The sequence below is a fragment of the Lissotriton vulgaris genome, chromosome 1_1 (assembly GCF_964263255.1).
Source record: "Lissotriton vulgaris chromosome 1_1, aLisVul1.2, whole genome shotgun sequence".
NCBI classification, from domain to species: domain Eukaryota; kingdom Metazoa; phylum Chordata; class Amphibia; order Caudata; family Salamandridae; genus Lissotriton; species Lissotriton vulgaris.
This window is the reverse complement of record NC_141685.1, coordinates 1,992,832,012-1,992,847,225: the sequence shown is the minus strand read 5'-3', so window position 1 is coordinate 1,992,847,225 and position 15,214 is coordinate 1,992,832,012. Positions and strand designations below refer to the sequence as shown.

Below are 15,214 nucleotides of genomic sequence, written 5' to 3'. Positions count from 1 at the left end.
GATGTCCAGAGATTGGATAGCTATATTTAGCAATTTGGCACCTGCGGTCTTAGAATTTGGTTACCCTGAACTCCCAGAGGAGGGTATGCAAATCCTGTGCGAGCCACATAGACCAATAATGCATGCATAAATGCTATGCTACAGATGAAGATTTGGTCACTACTGTTTGGGGCAACACATAGATCCCCATACATCCTCTGTTCAAGACAACGTCTGCTACTTATTGCATTTGCAGATAACAGGATTGGCGTACACTTCTGTTTATTTAAATTAAACAGGAGTGGCAGCTTGCACTTGCATGCAGAATAGAGAACATTTAACTCTTAAATACTTGTGGTTAAGGCCTTCATAGAGGGCCTTAAATGAGTGATTCCTAAAAAAAAAAAAAAAAAAACCCTCCAGCGATAGCCTGAAATATGAAGTTCCAACGAGACTGATGGCTTCTCCTCTTGAACCGTTAGACTCTTGGTATACACAGTTCCTGCTTTGCAAGGTTGCCTTGCTTTTTGCTATGCCTTCTCTGAGCTGCAGTCACTAACGTCGGAAAACTTTTTATTCAGGTTCAATGGTTTTCAGTTCAAACCCCAACTTTCTTCCCAAGGTGATTTCCCATTTTCAAGTAAGCCAAACAATTGAGTTGCTCATTTTCTTCCTACGCCCAGATACTGTTGCAGAAAAGGACTAATATTCACTTGTTGTGAGGAGAGCGTTAATGCTCGTTATTGGTATAACAAAGTCCATCCACAAAATGAAACGACTATTTTTAGTAAAACCTCACTTAGAAAACCCTATTTCTTAGGGAGGCATTGGATTGTTAGATGTTTCCAAACATGTTAAGCTAAGCGTACATTACATGTAGTACATGCAGTGGCTAATACTCTCAAGAAACACTCTATGGCTTTCTTAGTGAATAGTCCCACTGCAGACCTCAGTTGAGCTGCCTCTTGGTCAACATCACACATGTTCAATAACCACTACTGTATGGATATACACTATTTATAGGAGGTACTACTGTATAGTCTATGAAGAGCATGCGTATCTACTTTATACATGCTATGAATGAAAAATGTTACCCAGGAAGCATCTGCTCATAGACTGTAGATTCACATGCGCCCTCCTTCCGCCCTGAAAGTGAATAGCGATCTCAAATATTTCCTATAGGTATCCCTTCACAGTGTACAGCACACTTATTCTGTGTTCTTTCGCTACACTCGACTAGCATTGCTTACCCACTAGGGAAAAACAATATGAGGTGGAGACTTTGTCCTGGTTCATTGTGGGCTACGAGAAATATCACAATAGATCTTCTGCGCTTAAAGTTCATCAATCAAAAATTAGGTGAAAAAGTCTGCACCCAAGGCTAGATGGCAGGAATATCCAGAGCATGTGCATCTACAGCACTGCAAGCTCCAAACAGGTAGTTACAGAAAAGTTACATTTTCCTTATAGTTAACCAGTCCATATCTTCATCTGTATTTTGAGCTTGGCTATCCATAATCCCATGTGAGATCACTGGGTGAGTGGGTGCCTAATACTGATCAAATTTACGCTCATGAAACCTTTATTAGCGTGCATGAGCATGTTTCGAAGGCAGAGGGTCACCAAGGTGTCTAGGCACCTACTTGTACTAAAAAAGATTATGGCACCCTTCCATTGCTCCCTGCCACACGGAGGCAAATACATTTTTTTTATTCTGTAGTTGCTCAAGGATATAATTCTTTTTTTGATGGGCAGTGCCTAATGTGGGGAATGATGGTAAAACGTAATTATGAGCTTTTAGATCTAACCCTATGCTCTGGTTCTGATAGAGAAAAAAAGTTTTAAAACATAAGGCTTTAAACATCTTGCCCACGAATTCAAGAGAAACAAAAAAATGTCTTTACATGCCTTGATCCGTGGTTCACATTTTATTATTTGTTTCAGGTGCCAGCAGCTTGACAGAAGAGTTTCTGAAATGGAAGCTGACTGTGAGGAGAAGCAGCAACTTCATTATGCCAATAAAAAGTTGGAACTTCAGGTTGAAAGCATGAAGTCAGAAAGCAAAATGGAGCAAGTAAAAATGGAACATCAATTGTGAGTTGTCTTTGCTATGCATAAGTCAAATTCGGAGTGACCCGCTACAGACAGTGCACTGTTCTTTGGCAGAGCGCATTCAAGGAACAACATTAGAGAAGGGTGTCAGCTAATATGGGCATGAAATCTTTTTCTTACAAATATTGTTTTCTGTGATCAATTTATATACCATTGTTTTTTTTTTTTTTTAATTATGTCAAACTATCTGAAAAAGTCTATTGCCAATATGTTCATTTTCTCCAGAAGTGGCTCTTAACTCATAAGCTAGGAGAATGTGTTTGGTTGGGTTACTACAGAACATGTTTCAAAGACGTGAGCATAGAGACCACAGATATACTTGATCCTATCATGCCCCGCTTTTCTTTTCATTTTTTAAGACTAGTTAATATCTTAAGGTTATATCCATGAATGAAGCATTAACATGAGGAACTAACATGGTTAATCCCCATTACATGGTTGCAAACGTAATATATGCAGAGACAAATGGATTGCATAGATTCTGTAAATGTGAAATGTTATACATGGCTGTATTCTCCGACAACTGGCAATTTGAAATAAATAAAAGAAATTCAAATACAATAAAAGTTCAAAATGGAAAAATAAAGAAACAAATAGAAAATCGGTAACTACATGCAGCCTATACTATACACACAAAAGTGATTATGCAAGTGCATTCTCCAACACATGCCAAACACTGTCATTTATAATCTGTAGGGGAGGCCATCTCTAGTGGAGCAGTGCACTACAGGGTAATTAGAGCTAACTAAACCTGCCTAAAACACTGAATAACGAGTAGGAAACACAGAGTGAATGGCACCCAGTACCAATGCCACTTTCGACTATATGACAATTGGCTGACATGGTGCCGTTCTAGAACACAATCCTTATACACCCAGCACCTGGTGATGGTGTCCATCCTTTAGTTGGGATTTTGGGGGCGAGTGACTTGCAGCTGTCTTCCTGGTGTGATCAGAATGCCAAACTGCAAAGTGTGCTGTCATCTCAGATAGGCTGTATGGATTTTTTTTCAACCACCTTAGACTTATTCAAACCTCAGCCTGCGGTGAACAATTGTCATGTCGGATTTGCAGAGATGAAAGGCATTCTTTCTGTCCTTTAGTGAACATTGACATTGACCCTACTAGCAAACAAGAACGTATTAGTCAATTGGTATGGGGCACAGTTTCCACCAGCCCATCTATATGGGCCACATTTTCATCTAGGACACATACCCTATGCCAGAACTTCAACTTCATGGCTCTCCTCCTGACGGAAGCCATTAATCTGGCGAAGAACTGGCTTTAAAAGTGGCTTATTATGCAGCAAATATAGGTGCAGAAACCAAGCATAGTCTGAACAATTCTAATGTCTCCAGACTAGCCGACATCAATACTTGGTAGGGCCCATTTTCTAAATTGGACCAGGAAGCATTTGTGTACTTGTCTTCCTTTTCATAGACAATATTGTACCTATTGTGAGTAAATGGTTGATATTGTCTTCTTGCACTCAATTTCTGAGCGTACATATTTTCTTCCAGAAGCTCTAAGATGTAGTCCTATAAATGAGTCATAGGGCATTATGACAGACTTGCAGGCTACCAGTAAGTACCAGGTCGCAGTAGAGCCCTGCTAGAGTCACTTGATTGTCTATCCTGGCCGACTCCTGTATACATTATTTGGTTACGACAAGGAGTTAGGAAACACTCTGGAAGAAACATCTGAGATGGATTAGTTTACAACTTGATGGCACCATAGGGCTTACTAGGGGTACCCAGAGGTACTCAACAATCCTGCTTACATTTCCTGCTAGTTATAGAGCTGCTTCTGTGTGTTGGTTTTCTATAATTTGATATTAATGTAGTGCAGTCTCTATTTACATACTGACTCTCAGACTTTGTTTCAAATAATGTAGCGTTATTTATTCATAATGATCTTCTGCCTATTCACTAGATGTTTTGTTCATGGAGGGAACCATCTCTTCTGCCAGATAATGATATAAACCATACTCCATGCAAGAAACCTCAATTGCTGGCTGCATTTCTGATATGAGTGAATGTCTATAGACATAGCTTTGGCACTGTAGGAATTCCCTGCATGTTCGCTTGAGGTGCCATAAGTGAGCCGGCACGCCATCCTATTGTGGGAATCCTGCCAGATTTTGGGAGTTCATCCTTTATATCAATAGTGTTGTAAAATAGGCTTTATTCAAACTTTGGTACTTTATTTTCTTTCATGCCATGTCACACAGAGACAAAATGTCATTATTGCCCTTCCCTAATGGAATTTTAGTAACCCCTCTCTGGTTAGGCTGACTCCATGCGTCAGTCCTGCCAAATTGAGAATGTGTGTTCTGTTGCTAACGATCTCCTAACAAAAGTCAATAAATGTAATACCTATCTTCTTCTCTGTATGAGATGTCTATAATCTGGGCAGTAACCTTAATGTCTGCTCTCAAAGACCTTGCTTTATTATTCCCTGGGGATATTCTGGTCACCGTGATCAGGGTCTTTGAAACAAGTATTAGTTTGTACCCTCCTGTTTTGGCACTGTACTTCAGACCTTCTGCAGAGTGTTCACCAGCATTGGCAGCTGATCTCCCTTCGCTTTATCCTTGGTCAGGATTTGTGAAAGCTCATTAGGTTCATGGGCCTACCTATTTTCTTCTGTCTCGTGATCTGAACGATCCTCATTACACAAGGATACCATATGTTGCAGCACAGAGTAGCTGCACCTCTTTCTCAATGGGCATCTGTTATTGCTATTGTTAATTGTGATTTATAGAGCGCTTAATACCAACAGGTCTCTAAGCGCTATGAGAGAGAAGCTACCGCCCCCCCGGATAAATGTGGTCCCTAACTAAGTGGAATTAAGCCCAGGCTTCAGTGAAAAGGAGGGTCTTCAAATGTATCCTAAACAGTAGGAGGTCTGTATATTGTAAAGTGCATTTCTCACTGATTTCCTGCTCCCTATCCGTTTGAATGTATTTGTTTAATACATTGTATAATGTCCTGTACTCCCATCATTTGCATTGTCTGATGCTTTTACAGCAACCGTTGGAGGATAATTATTTTCGATGATGCCACCCTGCCCATCAGAGATATGGGGCATAGTAGACAGAACTTAAAGATATTTTTGCTTTCAATTCAGGCACTGTAAACAGTTTTTGAGCAAGTAACTAATGTATATAACTCCATTTTTCTATGCTTAGATAGTGATACTTTGATTTGCAAACTCATTAACCTCTCTACATCACATCCTGGTAATTACCGTTGATGTTGTACAATTCATGCTGAGTTCTAATACCAGAAAATCGTATATACTGTTCAATTTGGCTACTTTAGATAAGGTAATACATCATGTTACTACCTCAAAATAATAAAAACCCATGCTCTGATAAATTTTGCATGAGCGTATTGGCCAGGAGTTGAAACAATTGGCAGCAATGTCTTAGTCTTCTTTTTATCTTTTATCACCACTGAAAATATATAATGAGTGCATATATAGCACGTGTGCAGTAGAGTACAGGAGCTTTTTACCCATTCCAAAAATATCATGCTCTTGCCAAAACTCTTGAAAATAATTTTCATTTTTGCCAGTCAAGTTTAAAGTGCTGTTTGTGTCTTATGACCACTGCGACTTTCTGCTTTTTTGTAGTCATTTATGAGAAGAAATGTCTGTTTCAAGCTTAGCAACGTATTACAGCCAGATATGAAGCTTTTCTGGCCTTGATGAATTATTATTGGGGTTATTCTAGCCAATCTTGTTGCCGACAGCATACTGGAAATATTTGTACCACTAAATTCCATCTGATAGTTGCCTGACTTGAGAGCAACACCAGGGTTGCCTCCCTCAAGGTCTGCATCAACACGCTTCATTAGACAAGAAGTAACTTGTTACTAAATGCTCAGAGTACTACATGTACAACGCTACAGATATCTACATACCAAATTGCTACTTTTATATCCTCCTCCTGTGTGGGTTAATTTACACTCTATCATCCCAAACTAACACCGGGATCCCCTCTTTATCCTGCAACTCTCCCTTTTATGGACGCACCTCCCGTTGTGAATAGCTGCCTAAATATTTTGCAAATGTTGCATTCATTGCAGTTTGCTCCAAAACCGTGTTATTATCCAAATTAAATACACTAGGCAAAATATAGTTCTCCCTTCATGATTAATATGTTTATTAAGATCTGTTTTTATTCTCCCTTGCTAGGGCATCCTCACACATATACAGAATACATGCAAAATCCCCAAATAATCAATTTAAGCACTCCATTCTGCTGCAACGCCATTGCATGATCTCTCATTTCCTTAAAAAAAAGTTCTCAGCCTAAGCCCTGGCAGACCCCACAATTATTCTGATAGAACTCTACCTCCGGGAGAATAATTCTGAGAACAGAACCAGTTTCTTGATTTCAAGCTTTAGGGTTGATTTTCAAAAGTCAGTAAAGCATGCCTCGTGAACTGTCCAGTTTTGTAAAGGGCAGGAAGAGCATCTATGGAGAAGAGCCAACAAATCTGTTGGGACTGGTCTTTGGCTGGGCCCTACTGGAGAGTGTGTTTGAGCCAGTATCTCATCGCTGTCTGTTCCCTGGTATCCTGGAAGAGGTTCCTTGAAGTTTTGGAGTTTTAGGAGTTACCGGCAGGATGATATTCAGAATCCTGTACAGTTGATGCTACTGAATGACCAGGACAAGGTCTAGAGGCTTGCCATCAAGTCCCAGCATACAGTGTAAGAGTGGATAAAAGCATAAGGCAACCTCAGCGTAAGAGAACTTTGGCAGCTACAAATTCTATATTTTTCCTTCTATAAGTTTTTGTTAAGGCTCTCTACACAGCTGGCCTGGAAAGCCGCCTAGAATCCAGGCACCTCTCCATCATTGACTAGCATTGACTTTTGAGAGCTTGATTGTGTAATTTAGTCACGTTTTGATTCTTGTTTAAAAATTAATAACTTATGATGCCGTTAGCCAATTATTTGAATTTTTGGATCATTATTATAATTTCATTTTATTCATTGTTTAACTATAATTGGTTTTGGGATTTTGTGTGTTTTGTTTCTCAACTTTAATATTCTTTGAATGCTATTAAAATAATGTTTTCACATTTTTGCCAATTCAGGCTTTTTTCAGCCAGAGCTACCAGAGGTTAACCTGGGATTACCTTTTAGACTCCAGGTGCCCTATTCACAGAGGTAAATCTACATGGGCATATGTAGTCAAGTGTACATTTACTCTTGCACATGGGTGTAAGCTTACACTGTTTCACTAGTGACCATTTCTGCGTGTGGATTTATACCCAAGTACAGATTTGAATATTACCCTCTGCTTTCAGGCGATAAAGATGCCTAAAATAGCATTTACAAGTGTAAAGTTATTACAAAATTTTCATACACAGATCTCCGGCACTGGAGTGGAAATTTTCCTATAAGAAACTATAGGGAAAAAAATTAATGTTTATTAAATCTGAACGAATGAAAACTAATGCAAAATAAGTGTACATTAATTTAGAATAGTTCTTATTAACAAATAAAATAAAGCTTTACAGCACAATAACTCATCTCTATCAGGCCCGTCTCCGCGCCGAAAGGTTTCTATCTGAAACCCTGGGGGGCGCAGAGGTTATGGGGGTAAAGCTCAGGCGGGGGGCGGTATGTGTGGTGTTTTTGGTGGTATACCGACCGCCTTGGGCTTCGCCAGAATTCCCGGTTCTCTTTATTAGATTGGTTCAGGATCTGCGTTCGAGATATGACAAAATGATTGTTGTTGGGGACTTCAACTACCATTGGGAAAAATCCCCTAAAGAGGGGCAAGCGCTACAGATTGAGGAGGCAATTTCCTCCTTGGACTTCACTCAACAGGTGAAGGGACCGACACACGAGAAGGGACATGTGCTTGATTTAGTTTGGACCACTATGCCAGTCCAGGGTTCTACAGAGATCTTGCCATGCGCCTGGTCTGACCACTCTTTAATAAGAGGCAGAATTCTATTGAACGGCCACCTGTCCAAGCCTGGGGAAGGCTGGAAAATGGCCCAGAAGTGGAGAAACTTCGATGGGGAGAAAATGGTGCATCTCCTGGAAGAGTCTCCTTCAGTAAAGGAGCAGGACGCTAATATTGATGCCCTTTGTGGACACCTTCAGCATAGACTGGGGAGAGCCATTGATTTGGTGGCACCCCTTCGTAGGGTGAAGAAGGTGGAGAGAGGAGCTGGGGCTCTTTGGTATAATGACTCCTTACGGGATATGAAACGTGGGGTGAGGAGGAAAGAACGAGCATGGCGGAAAGAGTATGACGCCACTGCCAAGAAAGAATATATCTCATCCTTAGCGACTTACAAACTAGCCATCCAAACTAGGAAGGCTGCTTTCTTTGAGGAAAGAATAGTTGCAGCTAGAAATCCACAGAAGGAAATCTTTCGGGTCCTGGCTGAGCTCAGGATAAACAAAGAGCAAAGCACTGAGTTCGCCCAGGAGGATTGCCAGAGGTTCCAGGACTTCTTTGTGAACAAGATCTCCGATATTCTGGGAGAAATTGCTGCAACTACACCCCTCGACTGTCCTCGCCCACCTGACCACACTGCCCCGCCGGATATTATACCGTTAGCTGAGTTCTCCCCAATTGCAAAACAGGAACTACTTACGATTACGGACCGAGTCAAATCCGGCTCCCAGGCTGATCCATGCCCTCCTGATGTGTTCAAATTGGCACTGCCAGGTATTGAGAAAGAAGTCTTGCATTTGTTGAACACTTCCCTTCACACAGGACAGGTCCCTCTAGCTTTCAAAGAGGCTCGCCTGATTCCTCTACTAAAAAAACCTGGATCGGACACCAAGTGTTTGAAGAACTTCCGACCCATCTCCCAGTTGCCTTTTTTGGCTAAGGTGATTGAGCAGCATGTGCTGGCATTGCTCTCAGGTCATCTAGAGAGCAATAACCTGCTGGAGCCCAATCAGGCAGGGTTCCGTGCCAATCATAGCACTGAATTAGTCATGCTATCAATCCTGGATGAATTGAGGAGTCGAGCTGATATAAAAACACCGAGCGCCCTGTTACTACTGGATCTCTCCGCGGCCTTTGATACCGTGTGTCATGAACAACTATTGTCGCGGTTGAGGTCATTTGGTATCGGGGGTACAGCACATGCATGGCTTACATCATTCCTGCAGGGCAGGACACAAAGAGTACAGTTGGGAGACTTCCTTTCCACCTCTGCTCCCATTACTTGTGGGGTTCCACAGGGTTCTGCCCTGTCACCCCTACTCTTTAATATTTACTTGCAGCCATTAATTGCACTCCTGAATAGGATGGACTGCCTAGTATACAACTACGCCGATGACACCCAGATAATCATCCGGCTGGATGATGGCCCGGGAGCGTCTACCAGGTTGCAGGACATACTCAAAGCCACGGTTAATTGGATGTCCGATAACTCCTTAAAAATCAACCCAGACAAGACGGAAGTGTTGCCTATTTCCATCACGGGCAACCCCTGGAGCGAGAAATTCTGGCCTGTGGAGCTGGGTGTGCCACCGGAACCAGCGACTGCAGTCAAAAGTCTGGGCCTGTACGTGGATGATAAACTCTCCATGAAAAAACAAGTCAGCACGGTAGTGGGTACCTGTATAGGCCTGATGCGACAATTGAGGAAGATCTCTATACTACTCTCATTTTCCACCTTGAGACACGTGGTCTCAGCCACAATCCTGGCTAGGCTGGACTACGGAAACTCCCTGTATATCGGTCTACCCCAGCGGCTGCTGTATAAGCTACAGGGGGTTATGAATGACGCAGCCCGGCTGATTTACAAGACACCTAGGACTGCCCACTCTTCCCCTCTGATGCAGGAGCTACATTGGCTCCCGATTCGGCAGAGGGTTGTGTTCAAAGGATTGTGTATCGTACACAAGGCACTGTATGGTAATGCACCAAGATACTTGAAATCCCGCCTATCCCCATATACACCGAGCAGGACTTTGCGCTCGTCGGACGCTACCCTCTTGTCCCAATCCCGTTTTAAACTGGCCACGGTGGGGGGGCGTGCTTTCTCCAACACACTCCCAGCTTTGTGGAACAAACTGGCCCCAGAATTAAGGAAGGAATGCAATCTATTATCCTTTAGAAAAAAGTTAAAAACTGTACTGTTCAAGCAAGCATGGAGCAGCCTCTAGGCGTTGTGTTAAGATCAAGTAAATACCGAACCCCACTACGTAATCTGGACAAACAGCGCTTAGAGACCCTGGTGGTTATAACGCGCTATACAAATCAAATAAATAAATAAAATAAATAAAAATGAAATGTTTATAAATAATTTAATGTATTCATTTCATTTATAAGTTTTTTAAATCTAATTTGAAAACCAACTAGCATTTTGATATTTAACATAAGACATGAAGGCACTGATACTGATTGGTTAACTAATATATATTAATAGGTTATTTCACGGATTCTCAAGTTGCTAGGGGTTACAGAACAACCTGCCTATTGAATAATAATCAGGCTGGTAACTATTTGTGACCCCCTGTGAGAGGCTGCAAAGACTGGGAAGAAAGGAACAGCAGGCCCCTGTTCCTGTGTTTGCATTCTGTTAGACCTGTCATACTTAGGCTGGTTTTCCCCCTAACCTTTTTGCCTGCTTACTTCCAGTTTTTGTTGGCCTTGGGCCTCTGTGTACTTTACCACTGCTAACCAGTGCTAAAATACTTGTGCTCGCTCCCCCAAACATGGATTGATTGGCATGACCTAATTATATTTAATTTACTTATATGTCCCTTGTAGAGTGGTATACCATAGACCGTGTGCCTATAAATTAAATCCTACAGTGGGCCTGTACCACTTATTGTGCCACCCACTTCAGTGGCACTCCAACACATGTCCGAGGTCTGCCATTGCAGCCATTGCAGCCCGAATGCAGTTACACTGCCATATGAACTTGGCATTTAAGCCTCCTTGCCAAGTCTTAATCTCCCCTTTTATTACACATAACCAGGTAGGCTCTAGGTCCTGTGTAAGTAAAAAGTTTGACATGTGCTTCTCAGTATCACATGGCCTGGTAGTGAACAACTCCCACATACTTTTTCATTACTGTGAGGCCTGCCCGTCCCATAAGATAACATTGGGTTTTCCAAATGCATTTAATGAGCTGCAATTCCTAATGGATAACAGATAAATATATAATATTTGGTATGCATGAAATTGTAATGATACGCCATCTTAAATGATAATATCTGAAAATGGCACTTTCAGAAAGTTGGCATTTTCCTGCCCACAGCCCTTTGTGCCTGCAGTCTGTCGCGGTTTACATGACTGGGTGTAGCTGACAGACTGTGTAAATTCCTCCCAGACAGTCACACAATAGAGGGATTAGGAGTGCCTCATTAGGCTGGGAGGACGAGGCGGAGAAGCTGAGCACACCCTCACTTACACCTGAATAGCTGGTGCTCTGCCTTTTGGCTAAGGGCCTAACAACCCTGTATTGCCATTACAGCCAGCTTGGAGCCAAAGTAGGGGAGTCCGGAAATTCCATGCACTTCAAAAAACCTTTCCAGAAGCTTCTCCCACCTTCAAGAGAAGCGCACTAGGGTATATTTATTTATTTATTTATTTGAAGGTTTTATATAGCGCAAACCAGACTCTTGCGAGTATCAGAGCGCTATACATGACAGGTAGAAATATATACAAAATCTATCAGAAAAGGACCTTCACACTCAATCACCAGTTCATTACTAGAGCTCCAGAAGGACTCTTAGAGGACTGCCTGCTGCTTTGATCTGATGTGCACTCCTGACAGACTGCCGCTGTACCTGGAAGGACTGCTTTGCTGCCTAGACCCTGCCTTGAACCCTCAGAGGCCATCCATGCTGTTGCGCCTGCATCTTTTCCTGCACCCAGGATTGCCAAAGTTACTCCAAGGGATAGTTTGCTGGCCTCCTGTTCAGGACCACAGGCATATGAAAGGAACCCCCATCTTAAGCCCTCAACCTGACCAAGAGTGAGTCCTGAACCAAAGAGGTTGGTGCTTGGATCTTTTAGGTGCTGGTTTTTACTAAAACCTTTAAAAATCCATAACTCCAATTATACTGATTGGATTTCACTCATTTTGGTGTCAAATTATTTGTTAAAATGGACTATTTTTCTAAATCGTTTGGGATTTTTCTTGTATTGTGTTTTCACTTCATTACTGTTTAGATGCTGCATAAATACTTTACACATTGTCAAAAAAAGCAGTCGGGCTTTACTTTGAGACAATCTAGCAGTCACCCTGCAATGGACTGTAACTGTTTCTTGACAAGGGCCCACACCCCAGTCAGCCTCCAACCCAATTTCTCATGCATTCCCTATTGGGAAACTGGTTTTTAAAGTAGCTTTTGTTCTTTAAAGGAACTGATGCTTCTTTAACAAAATATAAGTTCCATTATTCTGAAAGACATTGGAGAGAGCGGGCAGCAGTCTCCTGGATTGCTGCCTGCTTCCTCACGGTCACCTGATATGTTTCCCAAAGAGGAAGACGTCCAATGGAGAGAGCTTCCCCTTTGCAAATCTGTTAATACCTCTGTTGAAGATACAGAAACTGTCCAGTGATATGCTACTGCAATTGTGGTTTGCAAGCCATTAATAAATGTCATTGTGAATTTCATTTAGGAGTGTATGCCTCTTTTAACCCACTTTTAATTGTGTTTTGGAATTATGTGGAAAACCGTTTTTACAATTGGTGAGACTTTTCTGAACGGTGAAAGGGGATCATTAAATATCAAAATGGCTTTGTACATCCAGTTCTAGATTATGTACTTTTATAGGAGCTTATCCATTGCCCTTCACCTGTGTTAATTTTTGGATTTCTCACAGGGTGTAATTGGAAAACAGCAGCACTGTAATGATTCTTCTTACAGTGGACTCTTTCTGTGAGTGTACTGAAGAATGGTGTTTCTATCTCTGTTGTTCAAAGATTTTGCCCCTTTGCCTCTAGAATTAAAAACTGATGGTGACATGATTGTGGGAAATATATGGGTTTTGAAGAATTTTGATAGGTCCTGCTCACAAATCCACTTCTCTGAGAACAATTAACTATATTTTCTGGCATTGCCTCTATTCTGATATTGCATTTCTTCGACCTTCAAATTTGAGCTTCAGTGACTTTGTGATCATTAGGTTTCATGAGGACAGTTCTAAAAATGCAATGTATCAAAGTGCGATGTGTGTTGCAGTTGTCATTGCCACATAAAAAGCCCCCATTGGAATTTCTGTGAATTGCAAGACAAAGGTAGCAAATGGATGTTTTTAAGAACTGTTAAAATTAAAATCCTCCAACAGATTTTTCTTACTGATATTTCCATCCTATTTCTAGTGAGAATGATTTGGAATTAAAATGACAGACTGACATGACGGGACTTGCCACAATTATTATTATTGGTGCCCGCATCCTGGGGTTCTGGTAATGGGCTCCATTCTATCTTTCTGCTCTGACTTCCTGGATGTATGGCAGTCATCGGAAGCTGGAAAAAGAGGAGATAAAGTGGTGCTGCACCCTTCCATCTTGTAAAAAGCAGCTTGGATTTCTACTATTGAGCTCATTCTCCTCCTCCATCCAGCTATTCCAGCGAGATCAGTATTAGCGTTAAGGGTTAGAGAGCTGTAGTGAAGAAAAGAGCTGACAAAATAATTCTCCTGAATACGCCATGATATACACACTTTATGTAAACACTCCAGAGAGAAACCTTAACATAATGTAGGAAGGGAGTTAGAAGGATATCTGGTGAATTTAGCCTTAGGGAACTAAAGAAAGACAATTAAACCCTGGAAGAATGAATTTAGAGTGGAAAAAAACTACTGATTACTATATCCACAAACGAGAGTGTTGCAAACTAGATACACTGGTCGAAAGTACGGAATAGATGTATTGCTTCCAATTACCACTACGGGTTCCAGTCAGTTGAAGACAGCTGTAGAACCTTCATAACCACGAGCATGGAACATTCTACAATAGGCAGGACAGGAGGGGTGGTGGGTTAAACCAACAGTAGAATACAGCACATCTCCCTTGGAAAGGAAGAGTAAAAACAAAATAAAACTTGCGCTAAAAACCGTGACAGAAGCTGAGCGACACCGGTAGGAAGGAAAGGCAAGGAAGGGAAGAAGGAAAAGGAATAAACATTATAATACCATATACAGGCTGAACAGTGTTGACTAATAATGGCATGAAGACATTATAGAACACAACTACTTGACTTTAAAATCATTTTGCCAGGGGGCGTGTCCAAGATGGCGGCCTGACAGGCCGTAACTCTTGTGCCCTGAACCCCATTTCACCCCTTCCAACAGCCCGCAAACCCCCTAGACTGCAAGCTTCCTGACCCCCTGGCCGGTGCTACCTAGCGCTGCCCCCCTAGCCCGCTGGAGACCGACAGAGGGCCTGCCTGAGCCCCACCAGCAGAACCACGAGACCTTGCCAAGCAGCACGGCATAGCAGCGGCCGCGAGCTGTGAGCGGCTACACTGGTGGTGCCAGGGCCGGCATCCTGCGCGAGTCCAGAACAGCGCTGTGGACTGGCGCCCGACGAGGCTGGGACCCGCAACAGCTCGGTGGGTCCCGGCGAACTTCTGGACAGTGTAGCGGCCCCGGGGTGACAGCGCCCTGGTGCGGCCGGCGGGCCGCCATGAAAATTGAGGCCCTGGCTTCGGGCCTGGTCCATGCGGAGCGGAGGGCCCAGACACTGCAACTTGCGGAGGTCTGCTGCTGCGGACCCTACAGCGGACGTCTCCTGACGTGGGCAGCCACTGTTCTCCACGCCTCGCCAACGCGGAGGAGCCTGCCGCCGAGGGGCGGAGATCCGTACGGACAGCACACGGCTGGCGGCCGCCACAAAAATCGAGGCCCGGCGTCGGGCCTGCCTCATGTAGGGCGGTGGGCCCGAACTCAACGTCCTGCGCCGGCGGGGATTTGTCGCAGGGAACCCCATGGGGTGCATCTCGTTACACGGGCAGGCACTGACCTTCACACCCTGCCAGCTACAGGAAGTCTGCCACCAGAGAGCCACGGCCCGAGCAGACAGCGCGGGCCACTGTGGGAATAGAGGCCCAGGCTTGGGCCTAGAGGGGCCTGGCCGGCCCGCATGCGGCAGTACTGAGACCTGACACCTGGA

General features: G+C 43.0%; 1 protein-coding gene across 4 annotated transcripts in view; it reads left to right on the top strand.

Moving 5' to 3' along the window:
* The window catches only part of OPTN (optineurin), a 543,667-nt gene that overhangs the window by 281,429 nt on the left and 247,024 nt on the right, over positions 1-15,214 (top strand). For all 4 annotated transcript variants that reach the window (XM_086919860.1, XM_086919852.1, XM_086919855.1 and 1 more), the window contains one exon: positions 1,924-2,073. In XM_086919860.1, the coding sequence (XP_086775986.1) occupies positions 1,924-2,073 (150 nt within the window). The remainder of the gene's footprint in view (positions 1-1,923; positions 2,074-15,214) is intronic.